The sequence below is a fragment of the Pseudophryne corroboree genome, chromosome 11 (genome assembly GCF_028390025.1).
Source record: "Pseudophryne corroboree isolate aPseCor3 chromosome 11, aPseCor3.hap2, whole genome shotgun sequence".
In the NCBI taxonomy this organism is placed as follows: domain Eukaryota; kingdom Metazoa; phylum Chordata; class Amphibia; order Anura; family Myobatrachidae; genus Pseudophryne; species Pseudophryne corroboree.
The window spans coordinates 323,853,955-323,869,486 of NC_086454.1; the positions used below are offsets into that span (position 1 = coordinate 323,853,955).

At 48.9% G+C, this 15,532-nt stretch overlaps 1 protein-coding gene across 1 annotated transcript in view; it reads right to left on the reverse strand.

Moving 5' to 3' along the window:
- Positions 1–636: 636 nt before the first annotated feature.
- The window catches only part of LOC134969623 (uncharacterized), a 52,961-nt gene continuing 38,065 nt past the window's right edge, over positions 637–15,532 (reverse strand). Inside the window, exons 8-11 of the mRNA XM_063945692.1 lie at positions 7,264–7,316; positions 6,578–6,702; positions 3,855–4,011; positions 637–3,245 (exon numbers count right to left, since the gene is read on the reverse strand). Of these exons, the coding sequence (XP_063801762.1) occupies positions 3,239–3,245; positions 3,855–4,011; positions 6,578–6,702; positions 7,264–7,316 (342 nt within the window). The 3' untranslated portion in view covers positions 637–3,238. The remainder of the gene's footprint in view (positions 3,246–3,854; positions 4,012–6,577; positions 6,703–7,263; positions 7,317–15,532) is intronic.

Consider the following 15,532-nt stretch of genomic DNA (forward strand, 5'->3'; position numbering starts at 1 on the left):
CCTCGACACAATAATATCTCAGAGGTCTACAGACAATTCCTTTGACTTCATGCTTGGTTTGTGCTCAGACATACACTGTCAAGTGTGGGACCTTTATAAAGACAGATGTGTTCCTTTCCAAATCATGTCCAATCAACCAAATTTACGACAGGTGGACTCCAATGAAGCTGTAGGAACATCTCAAGGATGATCAGTGGAAACAGGATGCACCTGAGCTCAATTCTGAGCTTCGTGGCAAAGGCTGTGAATACTTACAGTATGTACATGTGATTTCTTAGTTTTTTATTTTAAATAGAGATGAGCGGGTTCGAATGTAATGCCAGAATTAACGCCAGTTCGGTTTTATCCAGATGTTTCTTATTGGCTATCCAAAACACATGACGTCCTTGAGCCAATAAGATGCCGTTTTGAGAACCGAGTAAATCCGAGTAAAACCGAGTAAAACTGAGTAAAACCGAACCCGCTCATCTCTAATTTTAAATACCTTTTAAAATAATCTAAAAAAAAACATTTTTCACGTCATTATGGGGTATTTGTTGAATTTTGAGGGAAAAAAATAATTTATTTCATTTTGGAATAAGGCTGTAACATAACAAAACGTGGAAAAAGTGAAGCTCTGTGAATACTTTCTGGATGCACTGTAGAATACAGTTAATCTGTCACCTACTCTATATAAGTGTAACACCCCCGGGGTTGGCAAGGTATGTCTATGTGGTTGAGAGAGGTTTCACAGGTGTTGGGTGGCTATGTGACTGGCCTTTCCCCTTTACGTGTTGTTTCCCGTATCCTGGGCCTTTTTCAGGTTGGATTGCAAAATTTGAGAATCGCAATCCGGCCGATTATCAAATGACTGCGCTTGCCCAGCACTTGCATTGCACACACACGAGGGGAAATAGCGACAGAAATTACGCACAGATCGTAAATTGCAATGCAGCCGCTGTTTGACTGATAGGAAGCTGGCGTTTCTGGGCAAAAACTTGCCGTTTTCTGGGATTGTCTGAAAAAAAGCAGGCGTGCCCAGGCGTTTTTAAGGAGGGCCTCTGACATCAGCGATGACCACTTCCAAAATTGTGAATGAGCTTGCCTAGCGCAAGTGGGAAAAATCTTCGATGTTCCGGTAATTGCGTATTGTTTTGGAATCAGAACGCACATGGTGATGCATTCGCAGTTTCTGCAATGGGTATTTTTTTCTCTATTTCTGGGCGGCAACTATTTGATCGCAGCAACTGCTATAGATCTACACTAAAAAGGTCTACAGTCAATAAGTCTACTACTAATGGTTGACATGCATTAGGTCGACAGGGTCAAATGGTCGACAGCCGAAACAAAATCAGGGTCAAAAGGTCAACAAGGTCAAAAGGTCGACACATGGAAAACATTTGTGTGTTGGCCTTTTGACTCTGATCTTTTTGACTATCGACCATTTGACTGTCAACTTTTTGACTGTTGACCTTTTGACTGTCTATCTTATGACTAGCTTCTTTATCAGAACCCTGTAATCCTTGCTGAATGAGGTCCCTTGTCTCCCCATTGCTCAGAGTGGTAGGAGAGATTGATACAAATCAGAAGTGAGTCGGCAATTCCCACAGGAAATCTTTTTGTTAATCTGCAATGAAATCAGGATTTCGGATGAATGATGAATTTAGGAAAGTTACTTGGGTGAAGACTTACAAGAAGAAGACCTTCATATAAGAAAAGCAGGATTGTGCAAATGTTTTTACAGTTACACCACAAAAACTCATCCAATTTGCAAAAGACAAGTTATTAGAATCACAATGAAGAATTATTAGAAGCAATATGGGAAGCAATTTAAATCACCAAAATTAACATAACCTGACGGTGTCTGGTCCTCCGGCTGCGGTGTCTCAACACCTGCCCCCGGCAACACTCCGCAGCTCTCTCAAGCTGTGCTGCTCTTACCACCCAGCGTCTTGTGGCTCTCTCCAGCGTACAGCTCCCGCTCTGCTCCGCGTTCCTCCTTCAGTCAGCACACACACCACGCTCTCCATACTTCTTCCCAGCATTCTCCTCTTCTCCCAGCAGCCTCCTACCACAGACCCAGGGCTCAGTTAACTCCTCCTGCACCAGCATTTCTCCTCCTGCTGCGGAGCTACAGCAAAGTGCTCTTAAAGGGGTACACACACACATTGTTCCGGAATGCCACACTAGCACATACAGCAGATTGTGTGTAATTTGGGGGTTTGTAAACGGCTTATGTGTTGTTATGACATAGGGGGCAATTCAGACTGGATTGCTGCAGCGGCAGCGATCACAGTTTGAACCCCTTTGTGTAGTGCGCACCCCAGGAGGCCCAGTCAGATGCTAACAGCATCTTAGGGCGGTTGCGGGCGTGCCAACGGCGTTAGAACGCCATTGGCGTGGCGCAGTCTGGACAACGCAGGCATATCCAGACTGTTTCGGGGGTGGGCCGGAGTGGCTGCGTGACATCACACGCAGCCGCTGCAACCCGGGACATGACAGGTAGCCACCTGCCAGCGCAGCTAGGCTGTGCAGGAGCTGCGCTGGCAAAAGTATCGCTGCTGTGCGATGCTTTTGCACCCTTGCAGGGGGAGGGCCTGACACGCGGGGCGGACCAGCCCTGTGCTGGGCGTCCCCCCCGCATGTCTGAGAATCTGATCGTAGATGTGCTAAATTTAGCACATCTACGATCAGCTCTGAATTACCCCCATAGTCTTCTAGTGAGGGGCAAGAAAACCAGAATAAGGCAATAGAAACGAAGGAGATCTGCCAACATCAACAAGACCCAGAGGTAGTGTATATATTTGGGTAACGTGACCACAATCGTTACCATTTACTAGCAATATGATGTTGGTTATTGGTGGTCTGGGTATCAGTGGTTGGAAATCGGTGGTCTGTGCTATTTCTATAAGCTCTGATTTCTATTTCTTTTATTCCTTTCTCCAATCCATTACAGAGCAGGAGGGTCTTTAGCTCCTGGTCTTGTTGATGTTGGCAGATTTCCATTGCCAGGATCTACAGTATAATGCCAGCATGTAACTCCTCTAGGACACTGCAACATCTTTTTGACCTCTTGCATCATGATGATTCTTCATGTATGTAGCGGGTGGGTTCTCTACCTCCATGGGTACATGAGGGCTTGGTGAGTCCTAAAATATTTTGTCCTCCATGAGTAAATCGGACACCAGTGCATTTCTTTGGTAAGCAGAGCTTGGAGGAGTGCGTCTTGTGGTCTCAGCCACAGCCCCTGGCGCAGATTTTAATTCCTGCAGAGTACATGGGAATAAAAATAATCTTTTGTTTCTTAAAAGTACAGAAATGGAAAGTAAAAAACATCATCATAAGTGAAAGATGAAAATACAAGTGATTCCTCATCGCAGGTGAGAGGCGGAACATACGTATTACTGTAAACCCTGTATTTATTGGCTGCTGCAGGGTCACATGGTCACATGCTGTCAAATGACTTAAAACCGCCTTATTAAATTATAAGGCTCAGGTGCTGGTTTGTAGGTGGGATACAAATTATCTTATTTGCTTGATTGACTGATAGTTGGGGTTGGATATGTCTAATAATGACCATATGTGCTACAGTTTATGGCGTTCTCATTGGTGCATTCTCATCCCTTTTCCACTTAAATAGTAACAGCAGTGGGTTTGGATGAGGTGTTATCTCCCCACCCAGGAGTGAAATGGGACTTTATTTAACCCAGCAATGAGAGCCTACAAGTTACTGTGGGCAGAGATATGCAGATTGTTCTTTACACGCCATTTCAGGTAACCATACATTCATACTTAGCTGGCTTATTAGGTTTCGGCTTAGTAAATTACATTTGTGGGCTTACATTGACCTAGGTGACAACGTGACATTTACGTACCTGTAGTAAAATTCCACTAAACCCCATCCCCTGCAATCTAGGCCCAGCGTGAAGGTAGCGATACACTCATGGGTGTCTCCAACAGACGGATTACCATTGTACACCAGCGGGCTGCTCCGAGAATCCAGCGTAGCTGAAACCTCATACGATTTACCCCCTAGAAGAGAGAGGCCGGATCAGACAGAGGACATGCAGCTGTCTCCTGATGGCAGCTAAGAACTGGATACGTGACCTATCTGCATTATACATGACAGAAGCCTACGTAAGCTTCCCATTTTCATGAAGCATGCAGTCATAGCATTACGTAGTTTTCTCCATCTAGAACAGGGGTGGGGAACCTCCGGCCCGCGGGCCGTATACGGTCTCAGCTGTCAGAACAGGGAGGAGAGCGCGGCTGTCGGGTGGGAGCGGCGGCGTGTAGTACTTCAAACCAGCCGCCGGTCCGTGAGCCAATCAGAGCTCGCGGACCGGCAGCCAATCAGGAGCCGCGGCTGCCGGTCCGCGAGCTCTGATTGGCTCTCGAACCGGCGGCTGGTTTGAAGTACTAAACGCCGCCGCTCCCACCCGACAGCCGCGCTCTCCTCCGTGTCCCACGGTAAGCAGCACGGAGGGGAGGGGGGAGGGCATCTGTATACCTGGCACTGTGGGGGCATTTGTATACCTGGCACTGTGGGGGCATTTGTATACCTGGCACTGTGGGGGCATCTGTATAACTGGCACTGTGAGGGGCATTTGTATACCTGGCACTGTGGGGGCATCTGTATACCTGGCACTGTGGGGACATCTGTATACCTGGCACTGTGAGGGGCATTTGTATACCTGGCACTGTGAGGGGCATTTGTATACCTGGCACTGTGAGGGGCATTTGTATACCTGGCACTGTGGGGGCAATTGTGGATCTGGCACCGCACTATTGGGGGCATATGTGTATCACATCCCATTTTAACTGGCCACACCCATTTTTTGGGCGCGCACACACAGTACCTCTAAGGGGCAGACCTACTGGGGGGCAGGGTAATTTTTTAAGTTGAGAATTTTTGTATGGCCCCCGAAGGATTTTATAAATATCCAAATGGCCCTCGTTAGAAAAAAGGTTCCCCACCCCTGATCTAGAAGAACCTTAATTCTAAGAAAGTGTGGGTGGCAGGGGCGTTTTAAGAAACTGTGTTCAGCCTCCTCCGTTCGGGCCCCCTCCTCTCTGCCCAGAGCGCTGTAGAGTCTGAGCACTAGAGGGCTCAGACTCTACTGCGCATGCGCAGATCTCCGGGAAAATGGTGCGGCGGACATTTTCCCTGAGATTCCTCTACTGCGCATGCGCAGAACTCTGTGAAAATTAAAATTTTCACTGTGTTCTAACAGTGCTGCGGATGCCGGCGCTGGACTTCGGGGGGGGGGGGGGGGGGTTTGGTGAGTATTTTAAAAATGGGTGCAGTGTGTGCAGTGGGGGCCCCCTCTGGACTCAGGGGCCCGTGTGCACCGCACACACTGCACCCATTATAGAAACGCCAGTGGTGGGTGGATTATTAGGGCTGTTGGGGAAAGCGTTGCCGTTGGTGAAACAATTAAGCATACAGTATATTGTAACTGGAAAGAAATAAGATTGCGACCAGCTAAACCATAGAAACAATAGGAATGATGGCGCTGACGCTGAACTGCATCCATGTGAATCAGTTGTAACTACATGTAGATAATTATCATCGTCTTTACAATGCAGTACAATATAGATCCATACCTCTCAATTGTCCCATTTTTCTGGGACTATCCCATCCATAGGCAACAGTGTCCTATTGTGGGGGGAGGGGTATGTTGGAGGGATAGCATTCTTATTGCGCATGGCATCTATTCACAGTGCAGGAAGAGCCTGGGGCAGCCCTTTCCCTCGTGAGGTGGCAGTTACAGTTTCTTCATATATAATTCGTATTCCAAAGTTAAAACATAAATATTGATAACAATCAGCACCATCAGTGAAGAAAAAATCCTATATATGCGATTGGGTTGGGGTTAAAATGCCGGCGTTCGGGATGCCGGCGGTCAGAATACTGACGCGGCATCGTGATGGTTAGAATGCAAACAGGGTTCGGGTAAGTATGATAACCCTTCCCCCCTACACCTCCCTTACCACAACCTAAACCTAACCCTCCCCGGTGCAGCCTAAACCTAACCTCCCAATGTAGGGATGACCACTGATGGTGCTATCAGTAATCTACATCAATGGCAGAAAACCATTGATGGCAGAAAACCATTGATGGTTTGAACCACAGATGGACACCACTACTGTGGGTCAGGTGAATGCAGTGGGCCAATCAGGGAAGACGTAAGGGTTAAGGTCATAACAGGAGTGGTGCTAAGTGCCATGTGCTGAAATAAAAATAAAAATTGGCGCACCTCTACCCTCGATGATGGGGAAACATCAGACCTCAATCATTGATAGCAAAACTATCAACAATCAGTGGCAAACGATTGATGGTTGCTAACTACTAATGGGTGAAGGCCATCTCTACGTCAGTGACATCAATAGTAGTAATCACTGTCACTCTGCACAGAGGTCTATCCGGCAGAAACCAGCAGCGGCATGAGGGGCTGTGAGTTATGCTATAGTGCGGCTCATATGTGACATGGATAGCGTGTGCCCAGGGCCCCAAAACATTGTAATCCATCACTGTCACTCCCTCTATTACGCCTGATGACACAACTAGTAGAGCTTCAAGTCTGGCCCAACTCACCTGCAGTAAAACTGATCTGGTAATTGTCATTAATGATCCGATCGTCCGCTATATGGAAGAGGTGAGCGTTGGACCAATCTATGCCAACCTTGTAGCCATTCTGGATCACATAACCTACAATTAAACTGAAGAGAGTGCATCCGCTCTAATAATCCAAGAACACTGCGGCATAATTAAAGATTTAGCGCTGTTGCAGAGTAAGTACTAAGCCAGCGTGAATTGCGTCTATTGTGAAATAATGCTCTGCACATGCTCAGATAGCCAGTGCATGGAAATGCACTTCTGCAGATCTGCATGTATCAAATCATATGAGCAGAGACGTGTAACGTGGGTGGTAAGGTGCATGCTCACACAGAGTTCAATAAGGGCGTGTTCATGCAAATGCAGCTCATTAATTATGTGCATGTACTCCTGTTAGGAGGTGTGTCTTCTGCACCTAGTGTAGAGCAGGGAGAAGCAAACGCTGCAGATGAGTTGTCGGGAGCTAGGCGCTCGTGCTGCCTGTGCGGAGGAGTACGCATCTCCAGATGAGCATGGCTCTGCATACTGTATGTGAACAAACGCGCAATTTTTGCAGGCACTTATATTTGGACTGATTTGAACCCATTTTGTGACCAACTCTGCGTCAGCTGCAACACTCAGATGCGTTTATAAAGTCCACACTCCATTGGTATATTCTTACTCACTGGTTGGTGGAGTTCGGAAGGCTGACAATGTTTAAATGCACAAACGTTCCATTCTAGGGTGAGTAAAGAGATATAAAAGATAAATGAAGTTTGAGACAAGAACATCAGATTAATCACGATTTCTGATCTTGTCCATATGCATATACTGTAGTAAATATTGCATCTGCAACAGTGACATAATGACACTGGGCCTAATTTATGGATACACACAAAGTGGCCACACTGCAGTTTTGAAAACAGTGGCAGATTTCTGCCTATGAGCACTGCCCCTAACCATCTACTTGTAGGAGCAGCTGTCACCACTATCAGCAGGGATGTCCATCAGCCCTATCCTGCGTGTAGAAGTTCTGTCCGGATACCGACAAACAGGAACACAGGCTTCCAGGGACAGAGGCACGCAGTATCACAGGAACATAGGCTTACAGGGACAGAGGCACGCAGTATCACAGGAACACAGGCTTACAGGGACAGAGGCACGCAGTATCACAGGAACACAGGCTTACAGGGACAGAGGCACACAGTATTACAGGAACACAGGCTTACAGAGACAGAGGCACGCAGTATCACAGGAACACAGGCTTACAGGGACAGAGGCACACAGTATCACAGGAACACAGGCTTACAGGGACAGAGGCACGCAGTATCACAGGAACACAGGCTTACAGGGACAGAGGCACACAGTATCACAGGAACACAGGCTTACAGGGACAGAGGCACGCAGTATCACAGGAACACAGGCTTACAGGGACAGAGGTACACAGTATCACAGGAACACAGGCTTACAGGGACAGAGGCACGCAGTATCACAGGCTTACAGGGACAGAGGCACACAGTATCACAGTAACACAGGCTTACAGAGACAGAGGCACACAGTATCACAGGAACACAGGCTTACAGGGACAGAGGCACACAGTATCACAGGAACACAGGCTTACAGGGACAGAGGCACACAGTATCACAGGAACACAGGCTTACAGGGACAGAGACACGCAGTATCACAGGAACACAGGCTTACAGGGACAAAGGCACACAGGAACACAGGCTTACAGGGACAGAGGCACACAGTATCACAGGAACACATGCTTACAGGGACAGAGGCACACAGTATCACAGGAACACAGGCTTACAGGGACAGAGGCACACAGTATCACAGGAATACAGGCTTACAGGGACAGAGGCACGCAGTATCACAGGAACACAGGCTTACAGGGACAGAGGCACGCAGTATCACAGGAACACAGGCTTACAGGGACAAAGGCATGCAGTATCACAGGAACACAGGCTTACAGGGACAGAGACACGCAGTATCACAGGAACACAGGCTTACAGGGACAGAGGCACGCAGTATCACAGGAACACAGGCTTACAGGGACAGAGGCACGCAGTATCACAGGCTTACAGGGACAGAGGCACGCAGTATCACAGGAACACAGGCTTACAGGGACAGAGGTACACAGTATCACAGGAACACAGGCTTACAGGGACAGAGGTACACAGTATCACAGGAACACAGGCTTACAGGGACAGAGGTACACAGTATCACAGGAACACAGGCTTACAGGGACAGAGGCACGCAGTATCACAGGAACACAGGCTTACAGGGACAGAGGCACGCAGTATCACAGGAACACAGGCTTACAGGGACAGAGGCACGCAGTATCACAGGAACACAAGCTTACAGGGACAGAGGCACGCAGTATCACAGGAACACAGGCTTACAGGGACAGAGGTACACAGTATCACAGGAACACAGGCTTACAGGGACAGAGGCACACAGTATCACAGGAACACAGGCTTACAGGGACAGAGGCACACAGTATCACAGGAACACAGGCTTACAGGGACAGAGACACGCAGTATCACAGGAACACAGGCTTACAGGGACAGAGGTACACAGTATCACAGGAACACAGGCTTACAGGGACAGAGGCACACAGTATCACAGGAACACAGGCTTACAGGGACAGAGGCACACAGTATCACAGGAACACAGGCTTACAGGGACAGAGACACGCAGTATCACAGGAACACAGGCTTACAGGGACAGAGGTACACAGTATCACAGGAACACAGGCTTACAGGGACAGAGGCACACAGTATCACAGGAACACAGGCTTACAGGGACAGAGGCACACAGTATCACAGGAACACAGGCTTACAGGGACAGAGGCACGCAGTATCACAGGCTTACAGGGACAGAGGCACACAGTATCACAGGAACACAGGCTTACAGGGACAGAGGCACACAGTATCACAGGAACACAGGCTTACAGGGACAGAGGCACACAGTATCACAGGAACACAGGCTTACAGGGACAGAGGCACACAGTATCACAGGAACACAGGCTTACAGAGACAGAGGCACGCAGTATCACAGGAATACAGGCTTACAGGGACAGAGGCACGCAGTATCACAGGAATACAGGCTTACAGGGACAGAGGCACGCAGTATCACAGGAATACAGGCTTACAGGGACAGAGGCACGCAGTATCACAGGAACACAGGCTTACAGGGACAGAGGCACGCAGTATCACAGGAACACAGGCTTACAGGGACAGAGGCACGCAGTATCACAGGAACACAAGCTTACAGGGACAGAGGCACGCAGTATCACAGGAACACAGGCTTACAGGGACAGAGGTACACAGTATCACAGGAACACAGGCTTACAGGGACAGAGGCACACAGTATCACAGGAACACAGGCTTACAGGGACAGAGGCACACAGTATCACAGGAACACAGGCTTACAGGGACAGAGGCACACAGTATCACAGGAACACAAGCTTACAGGGACAGAGGCACACAGTATCACAGGAACACAGGCCTACAGGGACAGAGGCACACAGTATCACAGGAACACAGGCTTACAGGGACAGAGGCACGCAGTATCACAGGAACACAGGCTTACAGGGACAGAGGCACGCAGTATCACAGGAACACAGGCTTACAGGGACAGAGACACGCAGTATCACAGGAACACAGGCTTACAGGGACAGAGACACGCAGTATCACAGGAACACAGGCTTACAGGGACAGAGGCACGCAGTATCACAGGAGCACAGGCTTACAGGGACAGAGGCACGCAGTATCACAGGAACACAGGCTTACAGGGACAGAGGCACACAGTATCACAGGAACACAGGCTTACAGGGACAGAGGCACACAGTATCACAGGAACACAGGCTTACAGGGACAGAGGCACACAGTATCACAGGAACACAGGTTTACAGAGACAGAGGCACGCAGTATCACAGGAATACAGGCTTACAGGGACAGAGGCACGCAGTATCACAGGAATACAGGCTTACAGGGACAGAGGCACGCAGTATCACAGGAATACAGGCTTACAGGGACAGAGGCACGCAGTATCACAGGAACACAGGCTTACATGGACAGAGGCACGCAGTATCACAGGAACACAGGCTTACAGGGACAGAGGTACACAGTATCACAGGAACACAGGCTTACAGGGACAGAGGCACGCAGTATCACAGGAATACAGGCTTACAGGGACAGAGGCACGCAGTATCACAGGAACACAGGCTTACAGGGACAAAGGCACGCAGTATCACAGGAACACAGGCTTACAGGGACAGAGACACGCAGTATCACAGGAACACAGGCTTACAGGGACAGAGGCACGCAGTATCACAGGAACACATGCTTACAGGGACAGAGGCACGCAGTATCACAGGAACACAGAGATACAAACAGGCTAACAGGAAAACAGGTTTACAGGGACAGAAGCACACAGTGTCACAGGCACACAGAGATACAGACAAACCGGGACACAAAACCGGGACACAGGCACAAGGAAACATACTGTAGTCACACAGAGTTACAGACAGGCTCACAGGTTATACTCACATTTGTGCTGCAACATAAGATCAAACCAGCAGCAGAGAGAAACAAAATCACTAATAGTTGCATATAAAAGTGACCATACTACAGTATCATATGCTTGGAGAGAGAGGGGCTACAGTCACGGCCTATGGCAGGTGCAGTGTCTCCACCTGAGTGTAGTCTCCTATGTGAGCCCTATGGCAGGTGCAGTGTCTCGTCTGAGTGTGGCCTCCTGTGTGCTCCTATGGCAGGTGCAGTGTCTCATCTGAGTGTGGCCTCCTATGTGCTCCTATGGCAGGTGCAGTATCTCTGTCTGAGTGTGGCCTCCTATGTGCTCCTATGGCAGGTGCAGTGTCTCTGTCTGAGTGTGGCCTCCTATGTGCTCCTATGGCAGGTGCAGTGTCTCGTCTGAGTGTGGCCTCCTATGTGTTCCTATGGCAGCTGCAGTGTCTCCACCTGAGTGTAGCCTCCTATGTGAGTCCTATGGCAGGTGCAGTGTCTCCGCCTGAGTGTGGTCTTCTATGTGAGTCCTATGGTAGGTGCAGTGTCTCTGCCTGAGCGTAGCCTCCTATGTGTTCTGATGGCAGGTGCAGTGTCTTCATCTGAGTGTAGCGTCCTGTGTAGCCCTATGGCAGGTGCAGTGTCTCCACCTGAGTGTAGCCTCCTATGTGTTTTCCGATGGCAGGTGCAGTGTCTCCACCTGAGTGTAGCGTCCTGTGTGAGCCCTATGGCTGGTGCAGTGTTTCTGTTTGAGTGTAGCGTCCTGTTTGAGCCCTATGGCAGGTGCAGTGTCTCCGCCTGAGTGTAGCCTCCTATGTGAGCCCTATGGCTGGTGCAGTGCCTCCACCTGAGTGTAGCCTCCTATGTGTTCCGATGGCAGGTGCAGTGTCTCCATCTGAGTGTAGCCTCCTATGTGAGCCCTATGGCAAGTGCAGTGTCTCTGCCGGAGTGTAGCGCCCTGTGTGAGCCCTATGGCAGGTGCAGTGTCTCTGTCTGAGTGTAGCATCCTGTGTGCGCCCTATGGCTGGTGCAGTGTCTCCACCTGAGTGTAGCGTCCTGTGTGAGCCCTATGACTGGTGCAGTGTCTCCGCCTGAGTGTAGCATCCTGTGTGAGCCCTATGGCAGGTGCAGTGTCTCCACCTGAGTGTAGCGTCCTGTGTGAGCCCTATGGCTGGTGCAGTGTCTCCGCCTGAGTTTAGCGTCCTGTGTGAGCCCTGTGGCTGGTGCAGTGTCTCCGTCTGAGTTTAGCGTCCTGTGTGAGCCCTATGGCTGGTGCAGTGTCTCCGCCTGAGTGTAGCGTCCTGTGTGAGCCCTATGGCAGGTGCAGTGTCTCCGCCTGAGTGTAACGTCGTGTGTGAGCCCTATGGCTGGTGCAGTGTCTCCGCCTGAGCTTAGCGTCCTGTGTGAGCCCTATGGCTGGTGCAGTGTCTCCGCCTGAGTGTAGCGTCCTGTGTGAGCCCTATGGTAGGTGCAGTGTCTCCGCCTGAGTGTGGCCACCTAGGTGATCAATTGAGCGTCTGTGTAGGCATCTGCTTTCAGTGGCACTCCCAACAGATGGACCATTTCTGAGCGTTTGCTAACCCACGTACCTGTCACTGCCCAATACAATTTCAAGACATATCTGACACTTGGCATCTCCCATATGCATCAATCGCACCTCTGTGTATGTGCGCACGATGGGGGTCATTCCGAGTTGATCGCTCACTGGCTAGTTTTAGCAGCCTTGCAAACGCTATGCCCACTGGGGAGTGTATTTTAGCTTAGCAGAAGTGCGAACGCTTATGCAGCCGAGCTCTGCAAAAACAATATGTGCAGTTACAGAGTAGCTCTGAACCTACTCAGCGCTTGCGATCACTTCAGCCTATTCGTGTCCGGATTTTTTACGTCATACACCCGCCCAGCGAACGCTCGGCCACGCCTGCGTTTTTGCAAACACTCCCTGAAAACGGTCAGTTGACACCCAGTAATGCCCCCTTGCTGTCAATCTTCTAGCGGTTGCCACTGCAAAGAAAAACTTTGCTAGAACCTGAGCACAACGACAAAGAGCTTTGTACCCGTACGTCGCGTGTGCGCATTGCGGGTCATACGCATGTGCAGAAATGCCATTTTTTTCACCTGATCGCTGCGCTGTGAAAATTGGCAGCGAGTGATCAACTCTGAATGACCCCCGATATCCGGACGCATACGTAGTGTGACTTAGACGCATGCACAGATGAAAATAATTTCTCCACTGCATCCGACAGGGATCAGGCCCAGAGTCTCATAATCTTTTAACGATATGGATGGATCAGGATCCACTATACTGTGTCTGACTGACAGCAGAAAGCTTTGCACATGTGAATAATAAGAAAAATAATTTTATTTACAGTATGTAGCGCTTTTCTCCAGTATGACCCAAGTTGCTTTGTTTGTCTTACTCGGATCTCAGTAGATTGCATCCATATCGAACTTAATTACTCTCCCGGTTTTTTGGGTAATCTCTTGCAGCCACAGAAGAGTGCCCCCCTACCCCCATACCGCATTGTGCCCACTTTCTAGTGAAGTGGGCAGGATGGGGAAATAAATACATTGACACTGCAGTCCCGGGGGGAGGGGGGGGGGCTACGTGACGTGCGGTGGGGTGAGGCAGGTGAGGCAGAGCCTTTCCTGCCATACTTACGTTTAAACCAGAGTTTTGACTTAATAAAATATATGAAAAATACTGATAATTTGTTTGAAATATCTTCTTTGCATTATTCTAATAATTTTTATAGCCCAAACTCTGGAGTAAAAGGTCAATGGCAGGTGAGGCAGTGCCCCCCCCCCCCCCCCCTGTGTATCCTTTCCACACATCTGTAATCAAAACTCACCAGATTTCAAGGAGTTTATACTGCTGCACCTGTGTATAATGCCCAGATGTACTCTTTGGCTCATATATTGCATGTAAATCTGGCTCTGGGGTTAGCCAGTGCCTCCTGAGCCATTTAGCTCACCGCACGTCTAAGGGCAGGGCCTTAAGATGCAATTAGCTGCCCACCTGCCTCTCCTCTCCGGGCATCTCACGGGGAGGTATTCATTAAGGTGGGAAAGTATTATCCATATACTGTATATTTTATTTATTTTTCTTTACGGCAGCTTGAGATACGTAGTTTTAGGGGGTAATTCAGAGTTGATCGTAGCAGCAAATTTGTTAGCAGTTGGGTAAATCCATGCTGCACTGCAGGGGGGGGGGGGGGGGAGGGGGCAGAGGTTACATGTGCAGTGAGAGTGGATTTGGGTGGGGTTTGTTCAAACTGAAATCTAAATTAAAATAAAAAGTAAAAATGAAGCAGCCGGTGTTTACCCTGCACAGAAACAATGTAACCCACCCAAATCTAACTCTCTCTGGACATGTTCTATCTGCCCCACATGCAGTGTACATGGGCCCTGATTCAGAGTTGATCACTAGCTGCCGTTGTTCACAGCGCAGCGATCAGGCTAAAAATCGGCATTTCTGCGCATGCATATGCCCTGCAATGCGCACGCGCCACGTACGGGTACAAAGCCCTTTGTGGTTTTGCACAGGTTCTAGCGAAGTTTTCAGTCACACTGGCAGCCGCAAGAAGATTGACAGGGAGGGGGCGTTTCTCGGTGTCAACTGACCGTTTTCAGGGAGTGTTTGCAAAAATGCAGGCGTGTCTGAAAAAACGCAGGCGTGGCTGGGCGGGTGTATGACGTCAAATCCGGACACAAATAGGCTGAAGCAGAGGTTCCCAAACTGTGTGCCGTGGCTCCCTGGGGTGCCTCGGGACACTTGCAGAGATGCCCTGGGTTGGTGGTCAAGGACCAATTATAATTATTCATGGTCAATATAATAGGCAAAACCAGTGCTGGTGGCTGCCAGTCATAATATATGTGGCCAAACAGAAGCAAATCTTGTCCCTCACCACACAACTGACCCTAAGGACGACATATAAACGCCATCTACTTAATGTAATATTTCTTTCTAAATTTTTCAATAAGAAATTTTTGGCCTAGGGGTGCCGTGAAAAAAATTCTGATATTCTAGGGCGCCGTGATTCAAAAAAGTTTGGAAAACACTGGGCTGAAGTGATCGCAAGCGCTGAGTAGGTTCAGAGCTACTCAGAAATTGCACAAACTATTTTTGCAGAGCGCAGCTGCACAGGCGTTCGCACTTTTGCTAAGCTAAAATACACTCCCAGTGGGCAGCGGCATAGCGTTTGCACGGCTGCTAAAACTAGCTAGCGAGCGATCAACTCGCCATGGTTTTGCCCAACTGCTAACAAATTTACTGCTACGATCAGGTCTGAATTACCCCTTTAGTTATGTAACCTCTATATTTTTCTCCTCTCTAGCACATTTTAATGAAGATAGATAGATAGATAGATAGATAGATAGATAGATAGATAGATAGATAGATAGATAGATAGATAGATCGTTTTTG